The following is a 25,368-nucleotide window of genomic DNA, read 5'->3' on the forward strand; positions in this document are numbered from 1 at the left end:
TCCTGTACTGTCAGTGCCCTGGCTGGCATAAACACTTGTCGAGTGAATGAACGCTCCTTACCTGGCATGCACATATTGCAGCCAAGGGCCTCAGCACCCTCCCTCTATCTGCTTTTCATACTTCTCACTCCCAGGCCTTGTGACTGCTGGCCTCTGCTTCTTCTCTCAGCATAGACCTGCTTTTCCTCCTCCCTCAAAGTCAGCAGGCCTGAGAATGACCCAGGGCCCCAGAGCCAGCCTGCTGTACTCAGGGGACATGAAATCAGCCAGAGCAGGCACAACCAAGTACTGTACACTACTGCTACCAAACCCAACTGTCTTCAGACTTGGGTGAATGGACGCAGAACCGGGTCAGAGTCTCCACCCTTACCGTCTAAGTGAGGTCCTGGAACCAGGAATGACGTGGCAGTCAAAGGAGTGGGGGGAGGCAACTGATGTACCCTAAACACCTCCTATACCAAAGCATGCCTCTGACCTCACACCCAACCTGCACATCAAGTGAGGAAAAGGGATATGGGCCTAAAAAATGAACATAATCTCCTACAAGGGGCTCTATTCTGTGGACCACCTCCACAGATGTCTTGAGGAAAATCTAGCGGCCATTATTCCCGAACCTCAGGGGTCTGGGGCTGGACTCGTCAAGGACTGCGACCAGAAGCCAGTTGGATCCACAGCATTTATTCTACAGACACCCAGGGAGCCACGGGCTGTCACACTGGGGGCACCCATTGGGGGGGGGGTTGGGGGAGAGAGGGGAGGAGGAGATAAGAAATCACATGGCATTATCGAGTATTGCACATGGTCCTTTTATTCTCTGCAGCAAAAACGATTCCTCCCTGCAGGCCCAGAGCCTTGGGTCTGCAGAGAACTCTACAGACACAATCCTGGGGTAGTGGTTCTAGACAGATGGCGCTGATGTGCTCGGGGCAGAAGCGTAACGTGGGAATTGAGTCACAGGCTGGCTCCCAGGTTAAGTTCCAGTTACTGCTGGGTTAGGAGGACAGATGGGGCTGTTTAAAGGTCCCAAGATTAGAATGCCCTTGTCGGGGATGGAGCGCTCCTGGCTGGACGGATCCATCTGGGTGCGGGGGAGATGCCTCCTCATGGAAGCCGCCCTTCCGCCTCAGTTCTTCACATCTCCCAGGTAGAGCTGGGCAAAGGAGGTGGCCAGCTGCAGCGCCTCCTGCAGGCAGCCCACGTTCTTGCCTGTGGCCTGAGCGGACACATCTTTGCCACCACCTTTGCCATCCATCAGACCTGACACCTGTTGCACCCACTCACTGGCTTTCAGGCCCCGGTTGGCTGCATTCTAGAAGACAGGAAGGAGAAGTGGGGGTCAGGACAGAGGACGGGATTGAGGGAGACAAGGAGAGGGGTGGGATGGAAAAAGGATGGGGGAGCCAGACACCCAATCCTGCCCTGGGTGATGCTGCCAGAGCTAAGAGAGATCCTACAGTGGGTACGACAGCCAGGGCGAGGCATACCGAGTAGCAAAGACAGCATGGTTAAACATATCCACCAGGGAGGGGAGAGCCTGAGGGGAAGGGGTGCTGGGGAGGTGACAAACAGGTGAGCAGGAAAACGGCCACTTCTAACAGGGGTTGCACAAACACACATGGGTCTTGGCAAACAGGTGTAAGAAGAACCGAGCTCCCTGAGAAAAGCTATGGCCACTGGCACGGAGCTGCTGTGAGCAAGACTGCAGGGCACTCTGACCTGGGGGACTTGACACAAGCATGTGATCTTGCCAGCCTCATTATCCACCGTGAAGAGCATGGCAGACGTCTCAGGGGAATGCGTCTTGAAGAGCTTCAAGGCTTCGTTCAGGGCCTGTGGGGAGAACCTGGCATCAGGCCATGGCCCTGGGGAAGGGGGCCACGCTCTCCACAAGTGCAGCGCGTCTGCAGAGCTCAGTTCTCAGGGTGCTCCCACCCCCTACCCCCTTCTAAGAGCAGGTGCTGGTCCCGGGAGCCTGGATGGAGGACTAAGCACAGGGCCTCGCCCACGCTCTGGCTCGGAGCTTCGCCTTCCACCTCGAGGAGCCACAGCTCCCCAGCCACCAGCTCTCTCCATGGCTCAGCCCAACCTCAGTCCCGGAGAGTGGGCCGTCAGGCAACTACTCTGCTCAGAGCCACAAGGCTCCCACTTCAGCCACCAGAAGGCTGAGACCCCGAGAGGAGGAGACAAGCAGCAGACAGGCACAGGGCGGTGCCGTGGAGCCCCAACCCCGGCTTGCCTTGGCCGAGGCGCCGCTCTCCATCTCCAGGATGACAAGGGGCTGGTTGGGGCTGCTGTCGATGAGCTGCTTTGTCTTCTCCAGCACCTGCAAGGAAGGAAGTCCAGAGGAGAGGCCTCAGGTCAAAGGCTCAGACTCCGACACCCAGAGAGCAGGCTGCACAGCCTTTGCTGGGTAAATCCTCCCGGCTCCTGCACCGCCAGGACTCACCCGCTTCTGGACGTCGGCTTTGTTAGCTCGGTCTAGGTCATCCATGATTTTCTTCAGGGATCTGAGATTCTCCCGGAATTCATCCTTCTGCCACTGAGGGATGACTGCGGTGGCCAGAGCCTGGAACCAGAACAGGAACACCACTGGGAGCTGGGCCACGAGGAGCTAGGGTGTGAGCCCACCCCACCCTTCTGGCTTCTGACACCGAAGTCCCCCAACCAGTGTCCAGAAGGAGCGAGAACATAAGAACAAAAAGGAATCCACGGGCCTTGAGACCAGTCACTTTACGAGCAACTGCATCAGTTGTAAGGAGCAGGACTAGAGAGAAAGGGGCAGAATAAAGAGAGCTGGGATCCTCTGTTAGACCTGGTCCCCCCAAGGCAGTGAACACAGCCTGTGATGGGCTAATGGGAAGCCCCCGAATATTAACAAACACCAGGAGACCTGGAGACAGTGGGCTCCCACAGCGCCTCTCCCACCCCCCTCAACACCAGTGCCCACTAGTGCTCAGAAGGGGCTGCCCTGCCATCGGCAACGGGGGCAGCAGCTGGTTCCAGGGGTCTGCAGGCCAGGATCCGGGAAGTCCCCTTTGCAAGGTTGCCGGACATCAGAAGTCAGTCCAAAGGCCCACTGCACCGAGAACCAGGACCTGAGGAGGGAGGCCGCCCCTACCTCACCGAGGTCCGCGATCTCCCTCTGCACGTCCTTATTTGGCGCAGTCTGGGCCTTCACTTTGGCCTCCGTGACAGAAAGAGATTTCTTCAAGCTCTCCGCTTTCCTGAGCGCCTGGGAGAAGGACAATCAGAGTTGTAAACTGTGGGTCAGGCAACCTTCAGCTTCACGACTCTGTCTGGAAACGGTGGCAGACACTGATGGCAGGCTATGGAACAACACCCCCCCAGAACACCAGAACTTTCTCTTCCTGCAGGAGCAAGTGTTTGCAGGCTCGTGCCCCAGAAAGGCGCACCCTCCGAACACACCTGGCCAGCGGACCTCAGGTTCAGGGGCTGACGGAGAACTCACGAGCCAGGAGCCCTTCCAACCTATGAGATCATCACTCCTCAAGGCTCGGCACACATCAGGTGTGAGCTGCAGTCCCCACCCCCAGAGCAACTGTCCCCGTACTCCATGCGTCTCAAACTGGGTACAAACCCCTAGGGAGGTGTGGCTAAGTGCTAGGGGCACAGAAGCCACAGCAAAACTATGGCCTACCCTCCTAGACACAGACATCTTATGGCAGAATTTACCTATATTTTAAAAGATTAAATGTAAGATAGCTAGAATGTTTCCTGCGGTGCTGGCTTTCTTCTGCCAGGCGGGGTAACGGGAGGACACTCTGGAGGGAGTGCTGTACCTCCGATTCTGACCGCAGCGGCCACGTGACCATCGACACTGTGGATCCACAGATTGGGCCCCTCTTGCCTTGTTCAAGTTAGCCACAAACCAGCCTGACCTGCTCACCTTCTGGGCTTCGGCACCTGTGACAGCAACAATCCTCCGGATGCCCTTGGCAATAGCTTCTTCACTCACAATCACAAAAGCTCCCGCGTGACTCGAATTCTGCAGATGCCTGAATGGCAGAAGGCAAAGTTCATGGTCCTCACAGCACCCAGGAGCCCTTGGCTGGCAGGCAGGAGCCCTAAGTGGTAGTCACTCCCAGGGAAGCTCCCTCAAGGGGATGATGAGAAAAGGCCCTTCGTGTTTATTTCAGAACGCAGCTGTGGCCTGGAAGGGGCAGGCAGTCAGAGAAGGCCTGGCTGGGGCCGATACTGAGCAAGGCACCACGTTCCTGTGCCTCAGTTTTCTCATGCACGAAATGTGGATAGTTCTCCCTCACCGGACTGCTGCCTTCTGTCCCTGCTCAACAGCCTGAGCGTATCGGTGGATTCCCTTTCAAGTCTTACCACAGCACCTCAGACAACCCCAGGGGCTCAGAGAACCTCAAATGCTCATTTACTCTCAGCCACTCCACAAGGATGATGTAAAGTCTCCGAAAGCTGTTTCCAGTGCTCTAGAGAGTGTCATGTAGAGAGGTATTAAGGCAGATGTGGGACTCATTTGAAGGCCCAGTTCTACTGGACAGAGGGAGGCCTGGAATGTGACCTCCCAGATCCCTACCCCATCCTCCACACGCCCACCTGCTCTCTGCCTGCCTGAGGCTCACAGGAAGCCCTGCATGGGCTCTACCATGGCCTTAAGAATGTTTTTTTCCCCCTGATTTCTTTGCAAGCAGGAACTTCCCAGGCCACCAGACGGTCCCAGAAAGACCCCAAGGGCTATGGAGGACTCCAAGTTGGCAGAAACATGCGGCTGCCCACAGCCAAAGTGAGCCGGGTCTACCGTGGGGCCTGACTCAGGGGCGCTGGACAATGAGGTTAATTCCACAGATGCTGCTCAAGCCTGCAAAGGGAACTATGTGAGGCCCTGGGAATGGAAAGTGGCTAGGACCAGATCAGAAGCTCCAGGGCCCTGCTGAATCATGAATCCCCAGGCCTTCTGTCGTCATCCGTCCAGGGAACGAGAGCAAGCAGCTGTAAGTGTTAAGATGACATTTTTCACCTTCCCTCCTCGGAAGAACATTTCATCACACACCCAGTAAATGTCAACGTCAGACACTGTGGGGTCTGATGGGAGCACGCAGGTGCTGATTCCTGGGAACGCTGTTTGGCAACTGCATTTCTGAGGACTCTGTTTCAACCTCAGACAAACGAGAGCTGGTCTAGCCTATCACCCACATCCTCCGAGGGTGACGCAGATTAACAAAAGGCAGGCCCGCCCACTGCTCCCCCTGAGGTACTCACGTTCCCCCACAGAACTCAACAGAAGTGAGCGAGCCAGCAGGACCGGAGGGGTCATCCAACAGCTCAGACACCGGGACCCCAATAGAGACAACTCGCACGGGGTCAGGATAGGTCTCATCAAACACAGCCCGCAGGCCCTGGATGGCTTTAGCTGCTGCCAGAGGACAATCCTGGGTGTAGACGGGCTGCCACGGAAAGAAGATAGGAAAAAAAGCTGGGAAAAGATCTTCTCTGGAGGTGCAGTAGGAAGCAGCAGGGAGAATGCAGTCTTGCAGGCAGGGCTCTGGGTTTCTGATCCCGGCTCTGCCCATCATGTGCCCTGAGCCTCCCAAAATAAAGCCCCATGTGTAAAGTCAAGGGGCTCAAAACAGGAATTTCCAACTGCTTTGTTAAACCGTAAACCAAATCTCAAATGGATGTGCTATATGTAAAACAGATTTAACTAAAAGAGCTCTGGTTGTCCTAAGGAAGGGGCGGACCAAAGACCTCCCTGAGGCCCCCCACTGAACACCAGCACTGCCCCCTACCCAGCACAGTTAAGAATTACTGCTTTGAACACGTGTTCACAGGACAGGCTATGGCTCGACAGAGTGAGTACATCTGGGCGGGGGCGGCTCCGTACATAGAAAGCGATGGTGCAGGAAGGAGTGAAGTTCATGACCCAAGAGCTCACATGTAACGCAACCTACCTTGGCAGCTTCAATCATCTCGTTTGCAATCTCCTCGGCCTTCTTGATCTGTTGGGTGGACATGGCTCCCTTGGCGGTGAAGTCAAACCGAAGGCGGTCAGGAGCAACCAGGGAGCCTCTCTGGTCAGCCTCCCCAAGCACGGAACGCAGGGCGAAGTTCAGGATGTGAGTGGCTGTGTGGTTGCTCATGACAGGCCTCCGTCGGGGCTATAAAGGGCAGAGCAGGCTGGTGGAGAGGTCTGCAGCGGACTGCTGGTCGGCCCCCGGTACCTGCTCTCCCCTTCCTCCCAAGTACTAGAGTTTTTAGTTGGACCCATGGCTGCCCAGAATAAAGCCTACAGCTTCCCTGGCCGCTAACTGTGGCCATGTAACTAAATTCTGGTCAGTGGGCTGTGAGCAGAAGTGACGTGTACCCTTAAAGGAACACACCCTCCCCTTCCTCTTTCCCACTGTCTAGAACAGGAGTTGGCAAGTTACGGCCTGTGGGCCGAACCCGTCCTGCAATCCATTTTTATAACTAGGTTTATTGGAACATAGCCACACCCGTGTGTTTACGTATTGCCTACGGTGCTTTTGTGCCACAACGGCAGAGCCGAGTAGCTGTGACGGAGACAGTGTGGCTCAGAAAACCAAAACTATTTACTATCTGGCACGTCACAGAAAAAGTCCCCCAACCCTGGCCTAGAAAATGGATCTGAGAGCTACCTTCTTGGACCATGAAAGCAAGGGCAACGCCCCAGGAATGATGGTGGAACAAAAGCAAGGAAGAGCAAGGCCCTGTGACTTTGAGGGGAGGGCCTCTGCATCAGCTCAGACTTTCAGGTGAGAAACACATTTCCGTCTTGTTTTATGCTACTATTATTTTGGAGCTCTGGCACGTGCAGCAGAACCTATTTCTTCATACAGGATCCTTGGCTCCTGAAGAAGTATTTGAGGTTAAGCTGGAGAAAGGCAATCCGTGAAAATGAAGGTATAGGATCTCAACTGAAATCACTGTGGTCTAACTTGGGAACAGATTTAACTCTCATCGACATCCCTCAAAATTTACTTCTGCACCTTACACGCAATCATCTACTTATAATTTTACTTAGGAGGGACAGTAATGATGGACCAATTTAAAGCCAGAGGAGGAGATGAATTCCTTTCACAACCTGCATCAAATCACTACGACAGGGGCTTCCCTGGTGGCACAGTGGTTGAGAATCTGCCTGCCAATGCGGGGGACACGGGTTCGAGCCCTGGTCTGGGAAGATCCCACATGCCGCGGAGCAACTAGGCCCGTGAGCCACAACTACTGAGCCTGCGCGTCTGGAGCCTGTGCTCCGCAACAAGAGAGGCCGCGACAGTGAGAGGCCCGCGCACCGCGATGAAGAGTGGCCCCCGCTTGCCGCAACTGGAGAAAACCCTCGCACAGAAACGAAGACCCAACACAGCAAAAATAAATTAATTAATTAATTTAAAAAAAAATCACTATGACGTACACTTTAAACAACTCTTGTAATTCTACATGCCAGGTATGCCTCAATAAAGCTGATATTTTTTTTTTTTAATAAATTTATTTATTTATTTTTGGCTGTGTTGGGTCTTCGTTTCTGTGCGAGGGCTTTCTCCAGTTGCGGCAAGCGGGGGCCACTCTTCATCGCGGTGCGCGGGCCTCTCACTGTCGCGGCCTCTCTTGTTGCGGAGCACAGGCTCCAGACGCGCAGGCTCAGTAGCTGTGGTTCACGGGCCTAGCTGCTCCGCGGCATGTGGGATCTTCCCAGACCACGGCTCGAACCCGTGTCCCCTGCATTGGCAGGCAGATTCTCAACCACTGCGCCACCAGGGAAGCCCTGATATTTTTTTTAAAAGGGGAAGGAGAGATGATTACTAACCAGCCTAAAGCAACTCAAACTCACCTCATCAATAAACAGCCGGACCTGATCCCCCACTTTCAGGTTGCCATAGATTGTTCCTATGTGCAGGACATATCCTCCTCGGACCTGAGCGTTCTTCACCGTAAACTCAGTTTTCTAAGAGGAGTCAAGGAGGAGACCAATACATAAATAAATCCAAATACATATGTGTGTGTATATATGTATATATATAAATATATATAAATGAACATAAATATGAATTCTCCCTTCATGTACTATACACACATACCATTAATACCATTATATATACATACATACATATATATATCGACCACTATATAAATATTTATCATTACAAACACACAACACTTTAAATATGTAATACATGTGTATATATACACAGACACAGACACACACACACTCTCCATTAAGGAGCATCTTAGAGAATTAAAGCCATTGTAAGGAAGCTCAAGCCCAAGAGACTAGGTAACTCATCCAAGACCGCAGAGACAGCAGTGGCTGAGCTACAGGCCACGTCTTCTACGAGGATGTCTGCCCTCCAGAGAACTCTCTCTCCTTATTTACAAGGAAAGCCTGGAGGAATCAAGGATCAACCTAAGCAGCCTGGCTGCAAGGATCCTGCTACAAGGGAACCTACCGGTGATGAAAGCAACACAGTACAAGAAGCAGCTCCCTCGGCTTCAGAAACACTGACCACAGAACACGACCCAAAGGTCGGTGGTGTCTGCCCCTCAGGGCTGGGAGCACCAAGGAGACAGAGCAGCTGCCTGGGGCCCAGGCCCGGCCCTTTGCTGGGCCCCCGCCCCCCACTAATGAAGAAGAACTGCTGGCTTACGTCTTCGCTGCTGTCATCGACCTTCACCAGGTAGCCTTCGTCGTAGATCTGCCCTCCTTGCTCGGCATAGAAACAGGTCTTGTCCAGCACCACTCCACACTCCTGGCCCGTGGACACTTCCTCCACAAACATCTTGTCCCTGCGCAGAGCCATCACTGTAGCCACCGCACTCTCAAACACTGCATACAAGGGGAAAACACGGTTGATGACTCCATTCACACATTCTTAGCTGGCTTTTATCGGATTCTATTTCTCAAACTCTCCTTAGGTCCTAATTGTCTAATTTCATGTTGGAAGAAGCCTATTAGACTCCACAAAAGGGCTTAACATGCTGGTTTTCTACTGGAGAATATAATACTCAGTAGGGGTGACCAACTGTCCCGGTTTGCTTGGGACCAAGGGATTTCCCCGGGTATGAGGAAACACTGGGACAATTTCAGCGTCAACACTGGGACAATTCTGGGAAAATGGGACAGATGGTCACCCTAACTGTGAGCTACTGAACAGAAACCTGGTGAATTTGATTAGTAGGTATTTAAGAGTAGTAATAAATTCCCTACTCCAAGGTCAATTCATAAGGAATGTATTCCTTTTGTGGGCTTCCTTAGATAGATTTAGGTATCCCTGCTGGAGCAAAAAAAGCAAAAACATGTAGTGCCTGTATATTTCTTTTGAGTTGTCTTAACTTTAGAACGCTACTATCCCGATGCAAAATTCAACAGCCACTGTGAATTTTATCAATCAATGTCATTTTCCTTGTTTCCTGCAAGATGTTGCAATTAGGGAAGAATGGGTATAAGATACAAGGAATCTCCTGGTAAATTTCTTTTTCTACAACTTCCTGTGAATCTATAATTATTCCAAAATAAATAGAAAGTCAATCACCAAGGGTCTCTCTGAGTATAAAATTACACAGCATGACTACACAGCACTGCAGGCAAGGCTACCATGGATATCCTGGGTTCCTAATCTTGAGACTCATTGCTTGAAAACCACCCCAGATGAGCACACTAACATACCGTAGCTCCCACTGGAGTCCGAATGGTAATTATACTTTGGGGAATCATCTGTTGCCTCCAGACCCTTTTCCCGGAGCTCTTCAATAGCATAAATGTCCAGCATAATGAGATCTTCCCCACCAGCTCCCTTGCCCTGTGATTTCAGCTGCCAGTAAGAGAAATAAGCATAAGTTACCTCAACGTCAAAGAAAAAGAACTCTGAAGGACTTGAAATTGCTAAACTATGCCCAATGTAAAGCTCTAAAACAGAGTTTTTTGATCTCAGCACTCCTGACATTTGGGGCCAGGTAACTCTTGTTCTGGGAGGCTGTCCACTGAAGGACGTTGAGCAGCATTCCTGGCCTCTACCCACTACAGGCCAGTAGCATCCATCCCCAGTTGTGAAAACCAAAAAATGTCTTTATACGCTACTGCCAAATATCCCCTGGGGTAAGGGGGGCAAACTGCCCCCACTTGAGACTCACTGGTCTTGGAAAAAACAGAATTTCAAAGACTTAAATGGAAGGAAACTCTTTCTTGCCTTGTAGCCAAGTGCTGCCTTGATTGGTGCTGAGTTTCTTGCTCATTCCCCAAATGCTTTACCTGAGCCAGCTTCCTCTCCTCTTCAAAGCCATCCATATCTACCACCAGGCCCTTCTCTTCAGCAATCAGTCCAGTAAGATCCACTGGAAACCCATAGGTGTCATAGAGGAGCCAAGCAGTGTCCCCTACACAGCACAAAGGAATCACGTAAGAATGACAGGGATGGCCCGCCTTCCTTTCCATCCTGACCCCTTCCCAGGAGGACACTGGCATTGACAGGAGGGATTAAAGAGCCAGGCAAGTTAGTAAGGGTTCTGTGTATCTGTCAGAAAATCCATCAAATCTTTTGCAGTCAACCTGGGGGAAGCACAAGAGGTCCCTGGAAAAGTTCTGTTTCTTAATCTGAACACAAGTGTGCTCAGTTTGTGGAAATTCATCAGGCTTTCGCCTTGAACATTACATTATACTTCTATAAAAAGTAAAAACTTTTGGATTTAATTTTCCTGTCTGGTAAAAAATTAAAGTTGTAAAACACTATATACTATTCGTTCCCATTTTTTGCTTGTGCACGTGCACACACCCCTATATACGTTTGTATGCAAATACAGAAAAGTCCTGAATAGTTATACAACAAACTCTAAAGAGTTGTGACTTCTGAGAAATGAGTTTGGGAAAGAGGATTTTCACTTTTTACTTCTGTACTGTTTGAATACTTTGCCACAATAAAATGTTACTTTTATTTTATTTATTTATTTTTGTCTGTGTTGGGTCTTCGTTTCTGTGCGAGGGCTTTCTCTAGTTGCGGCAAGCGGGGGCCACTCTTCATCACGGTGCGCGGGCCTCTCACTATCGTGGCCTCTCTTGTTGTGGAGCACAGGCTCCAGAAGCGCAGGCTCAGTAATTGTGGCTCACGGGCCCAGTTGCTCTGTGGCATGTGGGATCTTCCCAGACCAGGGCTCGAACCCATGTCCCCTGCATTAGCAGGCAGATTCTCAACCACTGCGCCACCAGGGAAGCCCTAAAATGTTACTTTTATAATCTTACTATAAACCCCATTTTACACCAAAAGCGGTCTAACCAAGCTATGCTCAGCCTTTGGAGACACAGGAGTCCACTGTCAGTTTGTGAGAAAGGGCTTGCCTCTTCCAGAAAGATGAACCAGCCTATTGAAGAAAGGAACAAACCGGTCCTTACCGGGAATGGTTTTGCTGTCTCCCAGGCTCTGAATTTTCCTGTCCAGGATGCGACGCCCTCTGCTGAGTGTCTTGAGAAATTGCACCTCTTCTTCATTAATGATGTCCTTCACCATATCTGGGTCCTTCTTTAGCTCAGGAAATGCATCTCCCTGGTAAATGGGAAACACAGATATGAGCCCAATGAAGGCAGGGACTATACTATGACTCCTCTAAAAATTCTCATTAACAGTGTGATATCTCCCACTCTACACCTTTTAAGGTATGTGCTTCAGTACAGAAGAGGTGAACAGGAAATACACCTACCAGGGACTGGACGACAACATCTGCTAATGTAGCAAAGAAACCCCTGCTGGCGTTGAGTTTCTCATGGGAGTATCGAACAGCCCGGCGGAGAATCCGTCTCAACACATACCTGTAAGAGGCAGAACCCAGTCTCCTGCTAGACAACATTCCCAGCCGAGCGTTTTGTAGTGGGTCCTTTGGAATTCTACCCAAGCAACATGACCAATTTTTTGTCTTTCTCTTTCAGATTCTTTTATCCTAAGCCTGCTTTTTTTTTTTTTTTTTGCATTCCCCCAAGGTCATTACATTAATTCCAGCATAAAACTCAGTAATATATCCACAAATATGCATCAAGGATAACCTGGGATAACCTTGGTTTACTTTCCAAGCTTGTTCTGTTGAACCAGAGATGGAGGCAAGAAGTACAGACCAGACGGCCAACTTGATGCCCACAATCCAATCCCAGGTTCTGGCTGTCAGTAATGAAGTTGCCTGGGGTTCATCAGTATCTCCCCTGCCCCTGCCAGTATCTTATCAGACAACCTTAAATACAATCCTTATCATCTTGTACTTGGCAGCAGAAATTTAATATAGTGAACTCTTCAAAGTGAGCTGAAACTCCCTTTATCCCTAAAAAAAATAAAAGGATCCCTCCAACTACCTAGAAGACAAACAATAACGAAGTATGGTGTTAAGTTCCACAGAGAGCCATAAAACTCAACAGCGTCAGTCCTAACCCTGCCCCACGTGTAACACACTTACCCCCGCCCTGTGTTGTCAGGTCGGCCACCATCAGCCAGGGCCACGGTGATGGTCCGAGCGTGGTCGGCCAGCACCCGGTAGGCCATGTCGATCCCATCAGCATCATCAGCACCAACCTTCCCAGTGTATGGCCGAGCACCCGTGCCCTACAGATAAAAACCAGGAGGCAGCTCATCAGGAAGCAGCCCTTCTAGTGTTGCCTCACCCTAGGAGGTTCAGAGAGGACTGACGGGGCATAAAGAGAAAGGATGACCCTCTTGCCAGATCCTATAACCCCAAGAAAGGTAACAGGAGCAAGAGTGAAGAGCCTCCAGCTAGGCCCCTGCACACAATAAAATACAGTGCCTCGTGCTTAGACCCCTGTGTTATTAACAATGAAGTTGGTAGATGGTCACAGGTACCCTCACCTGGCAAAGCATATGATTGTTTTATCTTTGACAGTACTAAGGGTCCAGCCTGGAAACTTCCACAGAAGTCTGCAATAGGACCAGTACCTTCTGAATGGCTTCAAAGTAAGGGACAAAAAGGTCAGTGTCATAGTTGGACATTTTATTCTGCAGCACAGACACCAGTCGCTCCAGGCCCATCCCTGTGTCAATGCTTTTCTTGGGAAGAGGTTTCAGAATGCCATCGGTTTCCCTGCAAGATCCAGAGAAAGAGGAGGATGAAACATGGACTCAGGCTGCCACCTCTCCCTACTGGGTAGAACTCACTTTGCAGTTTTCAGGCTGTGACTATTTGCCATTTGCCTCTGCCTGTTTTGGTGGGAGGAGGGGAGTGAAGGGGGAAAGGGAAGAAATACTCTGGGGTTCATTAAAGAGTGAGGCAAGCTTCAAGGAAATGAGCTTTAAAACAGCAGTTCAAATTATAGCAAAAATGACATTATAGGAATAGCCCTTAAGCAGGTAGTATGTGGAATAAAACTAGTTTATAAAAGAATAGGCCCAGCCCTGTCCCAGAGATCAGAGGGAAAACCTGAGAAATAAAATTGACCAAATGTCCACAAGATCCCATGATGCCTTTAGCAGTGCCCCACTGTCCCCAAAGACGAGGATGGAAAGACAGCCATGTGCTCTGAGTTCCTCTTGTTCTACGCAGCTTGAGGAAAGGTGCTGCTCTTAGCAGGAACAGATCAGGACCCCAAGGCCACCTGTTATACTGGATGAACACAAGGTTCCAGATCTCTAGCACATTGGGGTCATCCTGGTTGACGAGGTGCGCTGCATCCCGACCACCAATCCGGTCATAGTGGATCTCACTGCAGGGACCACAAGGGCCCGTGTCACCCATCTCCCAGAAGTTATCCTTCATGTTGCCTGGGAGGATTTTGCTGTCATCCAGCCTGCAGAGAGCGGGAAGATAAGCCCAGTTATAGCTAGTAACAGGATTCTGCACAGACTTGCATCCACCAAAAAAGGAGATCCTTATGCATTTGTAGAAAGAAGGCTCACTCTTTGGCAATTACTAGTGCTGAGTCTGCATTCAAATCCTGATAAAGAAGCAGAACATGATTCTTTTCAAGAGTGACTACAACAGAATACAAAATGCACATATGCTGTGATCATAAATAAAAAGATGTAAACATATAGATAAAGCCTAGAAAGGAACACATAAAAATGAAAACGTTCATGCTGAATATGACCAGAATCTACCTATCTGTCTATCTATCTATCTATCGGCCACCTGGCTTGTGGGATCTTAGTTCCCTGATCAGGGATGGAACCCATGTCCCCTGCAGTGGAAGTGCGGAGTCCTAACCACTGGACCACCAGGGAATTCCCTACCAGAATTTAAACAAATTTCTTTGCATGTTTCTTTGCAAATGTTCCTTCATTTTTATAAATGAAAACAATTATATTATGACAGTATAAGTGTTGAAAAAAAGCAGCTGATCATTTAAAGTCACCTCTCTATGCCCCAATTTAGTCATGTCTTTTACCCTAAAATGATACCAAAAAGAATTTAATAAGGTTAAAACATTTCCAAAATATTGACTCTGCTGAGAGTTGCTAGATAACAGAGCACTCAAAAAAGATTATGCTTGCTTGAAAACAAAGTACAGATATATACAAGCCAAGTAAAACAGGATTCTAAAAGTCAAGATTAGTATTTAAGTTTCACATGTGTTACTACTCAAAACATCCAAGTACATTTAGGCTATAGAGTCTAACCAAAGAGGGATTTCAGACCAAGTACAAGGGGAAGCTGGATTGGAATAATATACCTGGAGTAAAAGTAATTTTAAAAAAAATTAAAAATAAAGGAGAAGTAGCAGTGCTTAAGTATATAAAAAGCTACACACTAAAGGACAAGAGAGTTTAAGTAAAAAGAACAAGAAAATGAGACAAGGACATCATGGGCATTCTTGTTATCTACAGGGGAACATCACTCCACAATCAGATTCCTCTTGATACAGAGCTTCATAAATTCTATTATGTTCAAAGCCCAGAACACATATCGCTCATCTATCATGTTACTTTTTTTTTTTTTTTTTTTAATTTTTATTTATTTATTTATTTATTTATTTTTGGCTGTGTTGGGTCTTCGTTTCTGTGCGAGGGCTTTCTCCAGTTGTGGCAAGCGGGGTCCACTCTTCATCGCGGTGCGCGGGCCTCTCACTGTCGCGGCCTCTCTTGTTGCGGAGCACAGGCTCCAGACGCGCAGGCTCAGTAATTGTGGCTCATGGGCCCAGCCGCTCTGCGGCATGTGGGATCTTCCCAGACCAGGGCTCGAACCCGCGTCCCCTGCATTGGCAGGCAGACTCTCAACCACTGCGCCACCAGGGAAGCCCCTATCATGTTACTTTTTATGCTATGTGATTTTATATTAGAATTATATTACGTTAAAAAAAAAAAAACCCACAACTTCCTTTGTCCTAGACCTGTTTGACGCCATTACATTTCTTTCTGTAAGAAATAAACTGTTTCATATCAATACACTCTGTTGAAAAAGACACACACATACACACAGGGCTACAGAAATATGAAAAAAGGCCTGAAAGACTCTATATGGGGTATCAAACTATTAACAAGGACTAATGTTAGGGATCTTCCATTTCCTATTTTTTACATTTCCATATAGTTTGAAATTTCACAACATATGCACTCTATGTACAATTTCTAAAAATATATAAAAAGAAAAAAAAAAAATGAGACTCTTTATGTTGGCTTTCAACGACAGAATGATCAAGTAAACCTACTAAGAAGCAACGGATGCACCAAAGGATAATTTCCCAGTCACCTCCACCTCCACATACACACCCCGAAATAGGAAATGGCGATGCACCCCAAGTCCTAAGACCCCACTCTGGCACTGAGTGTAGGAACCATTTTATTCCTCCATACTCATACTCTCCACATGCGAGCTACATTCTTACCCCAAGTTTTGCCAGATCTGTTTGCACTCCAGGTCTGGTTCTAAGCCGGCTGCTTCATCCCCCCCAAAGTAAGTAACGTAGAGTCTTTCAACTGGAATGCCAAACTCTTGGGTGAGAAGTTCTAGAGCCATCTTACATGCCAATTCCTACAAAAAGATCAAAAAGATGTGGAATATGACCAAACCAGAATCTATTTAATATGAGTAGGAGAGGTCCAATACAGTATCTTCACCATAAACAGTAAATTTACACAAGAAATCCACACGTAAACTGAAATCATAAAATTACAGGTACTGCTTCCAAGAAGTCTTAGAATTGATAAATGTCCTTCACTTCTGAATCTGCTAGATGATATTTTGTATCATGAAACAAGCAAAGTTAGAACCCATTTCCCTCCGCATAAATGACTGTTTTGCTCAAAATCCCTTTGGTCTTTGCTCAAGGATCTCCTCTTTGAACTTACCTTAAAGTAATCTCCAAAAGACCAGGAGCCCAACATCTCAAAGAAGGTGTGATGATAGACATCCTTGCCCACATCGTCCAGGTCATTGTGTTTGCCCCCAGCCCGGATGCATTTCTGGGTATTGGCAGCTCTGCTCAGCTTTGCCATAGGGTGAGATGGGTCAACAGTATTCAGAAAGATGGGTTTGAACTAAAAAAGAAAGGGAACATTTCAACTTTTAAAGAGCTGCTGTTATATCAGGTGGTTACATGCTGGCAGGAAGAGAACACACATAGACCATTCCCTTCCGGATGTGATTAGCCTGCGATACAGGAACTTATCAGAGGCCGGTGGCCCTGTGGGCTGCAGCACAGGCAGCCTGTCGTGGAGCAGCTCCTCCCTGGGCCTGGTTCTCCAACGGTCTCCACCACTGCCAGTAACACCAACTGCGCAAAGCAAAGCCCTGCCAGATCTGGGATAACAGTCAAGGTTGATGCAGTGAAACCTGTGCTTCCTCTCAAGTCTCTGCAGTCAGGGCTTATACCATCTTTCTGGAAGAATTTATTCTAAAACCAGTGTGCCGGCTTGGTAGTAAAGGTGATAAGGAAGAAAAAATTTTGAGACCTGTTAAGGGAGTAAAATGAGCGCCACTTGGTCACACTAAGTCACACTAGCTCCATAATCACACACGGCTGGTGTGTGATTAGATATAGAATTACCATCATTGCAGAAAGTACATTGTACAGTCCTGCGCTAGACCGTAAACTCCTTAAAAGCAGAAACTATCTTACTTAGCTATTATCCAGCACCTAGAAAAGTACCTGAAAAGAATAGATGCTCAATAAATACTAATTCAAAATGTAAAAACAAACAAAGCAAAACAAAAAAAAACACAAGGTATTTCTGATTAAGAGGCATAGAGCACATAAGCAAATGACTGTCTGGGTTCAAATCCACGCTCCAGCATTTACCAGCTTCGTGAGCTTGGGCAGTTTACTTGAGCCTTCAGTGCCTCAGTAGGATGGCACAGAGTGAGGATTAAATGAGTGAATATACATAAGACAGAGCAATGCCTGGCGTATAGGAGGTGCTACACGCAGGCTACTAGCTACTGTTATTCAGAGAATGTTTATAAACCTTGGACTCCATGGTCCTTCTGCCAAGTACATTCAGTTCATGTGGGAGAAGACAAAGCCTAGGTATGCCTGAGTAGAATAGAACTGTTCCAGTGTTCCAGAAAACTCACCACCTTGGAAGAGTCCACCTAAAGTTAGTGCCCTCAATTCCAGCTGTATGCATGGGACTCACACAACTGAAAACACTTTTATAATTTCATGGTTCATGTAATACAGGTGGAAAATGTTCCCAGCGCCTCTAGTTTTCCATGCCAGAGAAGAGACCTGAGAGAAGAGAAAATGTCAACTTATCCCACAGTGAGGGGCATCCTAAGGGCTGGTGGGTCCACCGGGCTAAGCAGTCACCCAGAGAACCTCCAAAGGAAAGTCCTGAGGGCCCCATCTAACCTGAATCCACTTCCAGCCAATTAAATAGTTTTTAATGTCACAGGTATATTGAAAAACTCCTTTTAAACACCTTTATAAACTTGTGATGCTCTCATTACTTCAAGAGAAAATGCTTGTCTCCAAAAATAAAACTTTTAAATATCTTTTATAGTTCAATTGCCCCAAACACTAATCCTACTAATAAAGTTTTGTCAGCAGTAGATCCGAATTGGCATTCGTGGCAGTAGCTTCAAGAAAGGAGTTTAGGGCTTCCCTGGTGGCGCAGTGGTTGAGAATCTGCCTGCTAATGCAGGGGACACGAGTGCGAGCCCTGGTCTGGGAAGATCCCACATGCCACGGAGCAGCTGGGCCCGTGAGCCACAACTGCTGAGCCTGCGCGTCTGGAGCCTGTGCCCCGCAACGGGAGGGGCCGCGATAGTGAATGGCTCGCGCACCGCGATGAAGAGCGGTCCCCACACCGCGATGAAGAGTAGCCCCCGCTTGCCGCAACTAGAGAAAGCCCTCGCACGAACCGAAGACCCAACACAGCCGAAAATAAATAAATAAATAAATAAATAAAGTAGCTATTAAAAAAAAAAAATTAGATTTAAAAAAAAAAAATCAGAAAATTAAAAAAAAAAAAAAAAAATCAATAAGCCTGTGCATGGGACTTCCCTGGTGGCGCAGTGGTTGAGAATCCTCCTGCCAATGCAGGGGACACAGGTTCGAGCCCTGGTGCGGGAAGATCCCACATGCCGCGGAGCAACTAAGCCCATGCGCCACAACTACTGAGCCAGTGCCCTAGAGCCCGTGAGCCACAACTATTGAAGCCCACGTGCCACAACTACTGCATCCCGCGCGCCTAGAGCCCGTGCTCCACAACAAGAGAAGCCACCGCAATGAGAAGCCCGCGCAACGCGACGAAGAGTAGCCCCCACTCTCCACAACTAGAGAAAGCCCGTACGCAGCAACGAAGACCCAACGCAGCCAAAAATAAATAAATACATACATTAATTAATTAATTAAAGAAAAAAATAAGACTGTGCATGGCCTAGAATGGGAATGAAAGCAAAGCCTTAAAAGAATCCTGAAGAACTGACATTTTATAAAGAAAAAAACAAGGACAATGAAAAGATGAAGAAGAACCACAACAGCTGAGTTAACAAGTCTCTTCAGGGCTCAGCAAGATTAACCCAGCCTCTGATTTTAATAAAGCACAGCTTTTTCCTTAGGAAAAAAAAAAAAGGCAAAACTTTACAGACTAGATGTAGGCTGTATTTTTCTTGAGAGGCATACAAGTTTAATCCATGAGTACCGAAGTCTCTCATCATAATTAAAAATAATGATAGTTAATATTCAAGTACCAGGGCTTCCCTGGTGGCGCAGTGGTTGAGAATCTGCCTGCCAATGCAGGGGACACGGGTTCGAGCCCTGGACTGGGAAGATCCCACATGCGGCGGAGCAACCAGGCCCCTGAGCCACAACTACTGAGCCTGCGCGTCTGGAGCCTGTGCTCCGCAACAAGAAAGGCCGCGATAGTGAGAGGCCCGCGCACCGCGATGAAGAGTGGCCCCCGCTTGCTGCAACTAGAGAAAAAGCCCTCGCACAGAAACAAAGACCCAACACAGCCAAAAATAAATAAATAAATTAATTTAAAAAAAAAATTCAAGTACCTACTTCAAATACTGTGCTAAACATTTTAAATGCATTATTTTATTTACTCCTCACTGCAACCTAAAGGCAGGCACTATCATTATTCCTCATTTCACAGACAAAGAAACAGAGGTTCAACGACATAAAGTAGATTCTGCAAGATCACAAAGGAAGGACAGAACGGGGATTCTGACTGACTCCAGGGCTGCTTTGCTGCCTCTGTGGACAAAAAAAGCCAAGGGGAAGGGAAAACACCCTTACCTGGTTCATGCCTGCATTGGCAAAGAGCAAAGTGGGATCATCCAAAGGGATGGTGGCAGATGAGTGAACATAGGTGTGTTCATTTCTCTTGAAGAAATCTATAAAACGCTGCCGGATTTCACTTGCTGTTAGGGTTGAGTCCATCTCGAAAATAACCCTACGGAACTAACCAAAGGAAAAATGAAAGAAAATTAGGGGAATTGAAACTAAGAGATAAGTAAACATTACACAAGACTCCTAACTTCTCAGGCCATGTCAAAGCAGGACACGGGTAAGCTGTTTGATCCTAAAACCTCTATGTTCTAATGTCCAAGGCTAAAATCATCATCGAAGCAAAACTTGCTGCAGTAGCAGACAGCAACCCCACATGCTCTTCCTTCCCCGGCCAACCTCAATCTGTTCAATACACCAACACATTAAGCGGAGGAGGTGGTTTCTTCATGCATTCATTCACTGCAAAAATGTATGGAGCGTCTGCTGTTCCAAGCCCTAGGTCAGGAATTAAGAAATGGGAATAAAACCTCACAGTTCAGTCTAGCAGAGGAGCCCCCTGGAGACGAGGGAGGCTCAGGAGACCCAGGTTCCAGTCCTAGCTCCAAGTCCTTAAGGGAATTACTTCACCAACAAAAGGGGGCCATAAAAGATGAACTCTAAGGGCCCTTCCAGCTCTGTCTTAACCCACATGCCTAGAACTGTGCAAAGTTCCACTATCCCCAAAGCCAGGGCCTCTAGGTTTGGCCTGACCGTCTTGGGGAGGCAACAGTGGACCTGGGGATGGGTCCATCTGTACAAGGAACTGACTTGCAAGTAGCAGGAATGTACCTGCCTCCACTTAGCTCCTCCAGAACCCAACTGCTAAACTGCTGCCTTCCCAGCTATTTGACTGCTAGGAAGTGAGGACGTTGTTGCCACACTGAGGAAGTAGAGCTCAAGAGCCAGTGAAAGAGAGAGGGAATCACAAGAGAGGGAAATTAGGAATAAAACAGCTTTACAGTTTCAAAGCGCTTTCACATATATTACACGGCTTCTCTGACAGGCGGGTTAGAGAGAAGTGACAGGCCTTGGTAGAGGGTACCAATCACAGGCATGGAGTTGTAGTGCCATGTAGCACTGGATGTCTAGAAAAATAGGAACCATGTCATTCACAACATTATCTAAAAGTCTCTAGAATTCTAGACCTAGCTCTAACCTTTAAAAAGTCACTTTGGGGACTTCCCTGGTGGCGCAGTGGTTAAGAATCCACCTGCCAATGCAGGGGACACGGGTTCGAGCCCTGGTCCAGGAGGATGCCACATGCTGCCAAGCAACTAAGCCCATGCACCACAACTGCTGAGCCCGCGAGCCACAACTACTGAAGCCTGTGCGCCTAGAGCCCGTGCTCCACAGCGGGAGGGGCCACCGCGATGAGAGGTCTACGCACCGCAACGGAGAGTAGCCCCCCGCTCACCGCAACTAGAGAGAGCCGGCACGCAGCAATGAAGACCCAACACAGCCAAAAATAAAAACAAACAAACAAACAAATAAATAAATAAATTTATTTAAAAAAAACAGTCATTTTGGGACTTCCCTGGTGGTCCAGTGGTTAAGACTCCGCGCTTCCAATGCGGGGGTCGCGGGTTCGATCCCTGGTTGGGGAACTGAGATCCACATGCCTCACAGCATGGCCAAAAATTTTTTTAAACAATTAAATAAGTAAAAAGGCACTTGTCCTAAATTTGTTTCCTTTTTCGTAAAAAAGTAAGATCTACTCTGCCTACGCCACCTGGGGTGTGAGGCTCAAAAGCCAGCCTGTATTTGGAAGCAACTTGTAACCTGGAACAAATTGGATACTATTACTTTACATCATTTAGCTCAAGGTTTTCTTCCTTCCTAGGAGGAAGATACAAAGAAAGATGTACACAGCGAACATGATGAGACTGACTCTTAGATTTATGTTTAATCACAATTTCAACTGATTTATTCACAACTCAATCAACTCATTACTCAAACAAAAAGCCCATTGGGCAAAAAGATGGTGAAACACTGGCAGACAGAGCCAAGGAGCTGACTAAAATCCCCACAGCTGAGGACTTTCTGTTCACGCTAAGGAGTCAAGGCTATGGTTTCTAGAAAGTTTGTCACACCACATTCTTCCTCGACCCTTCTCATCATGGCTCTCAATGAATATTAATCATGGTGGCAACAATGAACGTACGGTGCTAATTCTGACTGAGCAGCAACATCATAGCTGTTTCAGAATGTTCACTGCTCCTCCTCTAAATGTTACCTGAGGAAAATAAGCAGTTCCATTCCAAAAGACACATGAATTTTCCATCTTTGTTTATTCATTCAACGTACTGAATACATACTGTATGCTGGGAACCAAGATGAAAGAGAGTTCATGCCCTTAATAGGGAGATAGTCACAGAAATAACTGCAGTATCATGTAAAAGGATCCAATATATTGCTGTTAGGCCCAATGGAGGCTGGGACTATTAAAGGCTGTGTCACCATCACCGCTCATTCATTTATTCAATATAAATACACAGGAAGGCTATATTGGATACAGAGGTAGCACAAAGGAGGTCAGATTCCATTTTCCAGCAGGAACTGTAAAGGTCTTAAGTACCTTAAATCACACTGGCCTTTGGGTTTAAGGCTCCAGCCACTGGACCTTTCAACATGCTCTTCACTTGCCAGGTAAGCTATTCTCCCTTTTTGCCTTTTCCTAGTTAATTTCTCATTGTTGGCATCTCAATTTCAAAGAGACTTATTTAAGGAAGTCTTCTCTTTCTTGCTCAGATTCTCCCTATTTTATTCTCATAGCCCCAGGTGTCTCCCGTCATAATTTGCACATGCATTTGACAGCTGGAGGTCCATCTCCCCAACAGGCTGTAAGTTCCAGCCCAGTGGGAATCATGACTGGTGGTTTTTGCTCACCATGACGGGTATGGCCTCAGCATCCAGCACAGTGGTTGCTAAGTATTTCATGGTATAATTAATAACCCTTTAGTAGAGAACTGCGAATGAACTTAAATCACACTGGAAACGCAGACCCTGAAAAAGTAATAGCTAAACGTGATGGAGCACGGAAAGTGCTTCTAGATGGGCCTGGACTAGTATCAGTTATTAGCTAATTTTAAGAATTTATGGAACGGCTCACAGCCTGATTCCACCCGTCTTGACCACTCTACCCGCCCGTGACCCCGCCCGCCCCTAGGGGATTAAAACCAGGGGAGATAAAACCTCAGCTTTGGGCGGATGGTCAGCGACAACAGTGATCCTTCCAAGGTCTCGGTCCTCAGCAAGGCCACCCGAGGCCACTCCACCCCCAGTGCTCCAAGGGTCTGCCAAAAGGCCACTCTCCAGCTGCCGTGTCGCCAAGCGGCTGCCTCAACCCCGGCTCCAGCCCATGCCCCCGTTCCAGAGGACTCACAGGGCCTGGCCTAGGGACCAAACGCCAAGCACAGCCGCTATCGCGGCGCCGTAGAACTCTCTCAGAGGTCAATCTGCTTCTCCCGAGGGTCGCAGTTCCTAACTCCTCCCTCAACGCCCAGCGCCCGGAGCCACGGTTACCTGTTCCCGCAGACACGCAGATGTTCCAGCGCCAAACCGCTGCCCTCGGCAGCACGCACCGCCCCGTCCAACCAGAGCGCGCGGATGGAAAGTGCCCCGCCGCGCCTTACCTTCCCGAGAAATTATTGGTCATCCGACATGCCAGTCAACTGGAGCACGAATCAGCTTATTAGTTGGTTTCTGGGAAGGCGGCTCTAAATCGGCTGATGCAATGGCAGGGAAAGAAGGGACTGGGGCATGTCACGTGACAAGTAAGGATGTGGACTTCTGGGGACCGACATTTTAGTATCCATACTCAAAATCCTAGTAGTTGACATGATTAATAAGGGGGAAATGGTGACGTGTGTTCGGTAGAGGTCACAGCTCTTAGTATCTAGTTATGTTCGTTTTAGTTGCAGAATGGTATGCAGACCTCAGATTCTGATACGTTGTGCTCATGGATACACTTGTCCTTTAGACCTTCTTGGATTTGGTGTGGAAGAAATAATGTACTCTTTGAGAGACAATTAAATTGGCATTTGGTCCTCGATTTGCCTTTGAAAAGTAATAGTTAATGTTTATATGTGAGGCATTATTAAACATTTCCTACATTATTTTGTTTATTTTTTTAACCGTGTATGAGGCAGGCCAACTGGCATACCTTTTACAGATGAGGTAACTGCCTTGCCTAAGTACACACTGAAAAGTAAGTTAAAGGGCCAAGATTCAAACCCGTTTCTGTTCAACTCCAAAGCCCATGACCTAAACCTCTCCACTATTAACCTACATCATCTTGTATATCTAAATGCAAGGGTATAAAATTGTGCTGCTGGTCATAACTGGGTTAAAGATATTGTTACGGAACACAAGTTCATATGCCCCATGCACAGGGAGGCCAAACAACCCAAAAAGTGGGAATTTGGAGCAGAGAAAGGTTTATTGCAGGGATAAGCAAGGAGAACGGGTGGCTGGTACTCAAAAACCCCAAACTCCCTGATGATTTTGGGGGGGGTTATGGTAAAATTTAGGGTGAGGGCTGCAGGGTGTGTGACGTTCTTCTGATTGGTTGGTGGTGAGGTAACAGGGTAGTGCTCCAGGAATCTTGTGCTCAGCCTGAAGTTACCATCCCCCACCTGAGTGGGGGGCCTTAGTTCCTGAAGAAGAACTTAAACATATTATATGTATATTCCTTGAAGAGGAACCAGGACCCTACCCCAAGGCTGCACTATTGTTTCTTGACTGCTCTTCCCTTGTTTCTGCATTCCCTCCCTCCCCTGATTAGCAACTGTCTGAATCTGCCCTTTGGAACTCTGGGAAGGTCAAGGAGGCTGAATAAAACCTATTTCCTAGAAAGGCTTTTGTGCCCAGGATGGCCCCACAGGGTCCTGCTTGGTTTCAATACTTCAGAAAAATTTTACTCATTTTATGTAAAAGAGCATGCTACACAAATAGAAGGTCAAGCTCAAAAGCTAGCACTTAATTTCCCAGTTCACAGCAAAGCATTAATAATCATCATCATACCTAATGTTTGTTGAGCACTTAGTATGCAGCAGACACTGATCCTCACAACAACCTTATGAGTTACTTTTATTACCTGCTATTAACAGCTGAGGAAACTTAGGCACCCAGAGGTTAAGACAGCTAAGGTCAAAACCAAGAGAGATAACTGTTCTGATCTAAAATGGCCCAAAATAGGTCTTCCCTGGTGGCACAGTGGTTAAGAATCCTCCTGCCAATGCAGGGGACATGGGTTCGAGTCCTGGTCTGGAAAGATCCCACATGCCGCGAAGCAACTAAGCCCGTGCGCCACAACTACTGAGCACAGACTACTGACCCCACGTGCCACAACTACTGAAGCCCACGCGCCTAGAGCCCGTGCTCCGCAACAAGAGAAGCCACCGCAATGAGAAGCCTATGCACCGCAATGAAGAGTAGCCCTCGCTCTCTGCAACTAGAGAAAGCCGCTCAGCAACGAAGATCCAATGCAGCCAAAAGTAAATTAATTTTAAAAAAAAGATATTTAACAAAATGGCACAAAATAGCATATTTAGTCACAACAACCTGAGAAATGGGTCAGACTTTTGTACCCGCACATTTAAAATGGAGAGCCAAAATTGTACAAACTGTACTTTCAAAATAAAGTAATATTGGTTGTAGCCTTAATAACTTAG

General features: G+C 47.9%; 1 protein-coding gene across 3 annotated transcripts; it reads right to left on the bottom strand.

The window, feature by feature from the left end:
* Positions 1–790: 790 nt before the first annotated feature.
* Positions 791–23,281, bottom strand: AARS1 (alanyl-tRNA synthetase 1). Of its 3 annotated transcripts, none has more exons than XM_007198259.3 (21): positions 23,219–23,281; positions 19,664–19,828; positions 16,269–16,457; positions 15,806–15,951; positions 13,580–13,771; positions 12,924–13,068; positions 12,430–12,575; positions 11,689–11,797; positions 11,384–11,534; positions 10,250–10,374; positions 9,668–9,812; positions 8,649–8,827; positions 7,835–7,948; positions 5,937–6,143; positions 5,248–5,432; positions 3,908–4,016; positions 3,119–3,232; positions 2,447–2,566; positions 2,237–2,323; positions 1,717–1,830; positions 791–1,309 (listed from the first exon to the last, which is right to left on the bottom strand). In XM_007198259.3, the coding sequence occupies exons 2-21, from the start codon at positions 19,805–19,807 to the stop codon at positions 1,124–1,126; spliced, it is 2,907 nt and encodes a 968-aa protein (XP_007198321.2). In that variant the 5' UTR covers positions 19,808–19,828; positions 23,219–23,281; the 3' UTR covers positions 791–1,123. The 3 variants fall into 3 exon arrangements, with proteins under 3 accessions (XP_007198321.2, XP_007198323.2, XP_007198322.2); XM_007198261.3 differs by lacking the exon at positions 23,219–23,281 and adding an exon at positions 23,079–23,214; XM_007198260.3 differs by lacking the exon at positions 23,219–23,281 and adding an exon at positions 22,889–23,063.
* Positions 23,282–25,368: the final 2,087 nt, after the last annotated feature.

This window comes from Balaenoptera acutorostrata, chromosome 19 (assembly GCF_949987535.1).
Source record: "Balaenoptera acutorostrata chromosome 19, mBalAcu1.1, whole genome shotgun sequence".
In the NCBI taxonomy this organism is placed as follows: Eukaryota; Metazoa; Chordata; class Mammalia; order Artiodactyla; family Balaenopteridae; genus Balaenoptera; species Balaenoptera acutorostrata.

What these genes read in the sequence shown, in the direction of transcription:
- AARS1 (XM_007198259.3), bottom strand. Translation starts at nt 19,807, where the DNA reads ATGGACTCAACCCTAACAGCAAGTGAAATCCGGCAGCGTTTTATAGAT. An exon ending in CAGATCTGGCAAAACTTGGG is followed by an intron (nt 13,772 to 15,805) that starts GTAAGAATGTAG and finishes CGCTCTCTGCAG; the next exon opens with GCTGGATGACAGCAAAATCC. An exon ending in AGAGCGGCGCCTCGGCCAAG is followed by an intron (nt 1,831 to 2,236) that starts GCAAGCCGGGGT and finishes TTCTCCCCACAG; the next exon opens with GCCCTGAACGAAGCCTTGAA.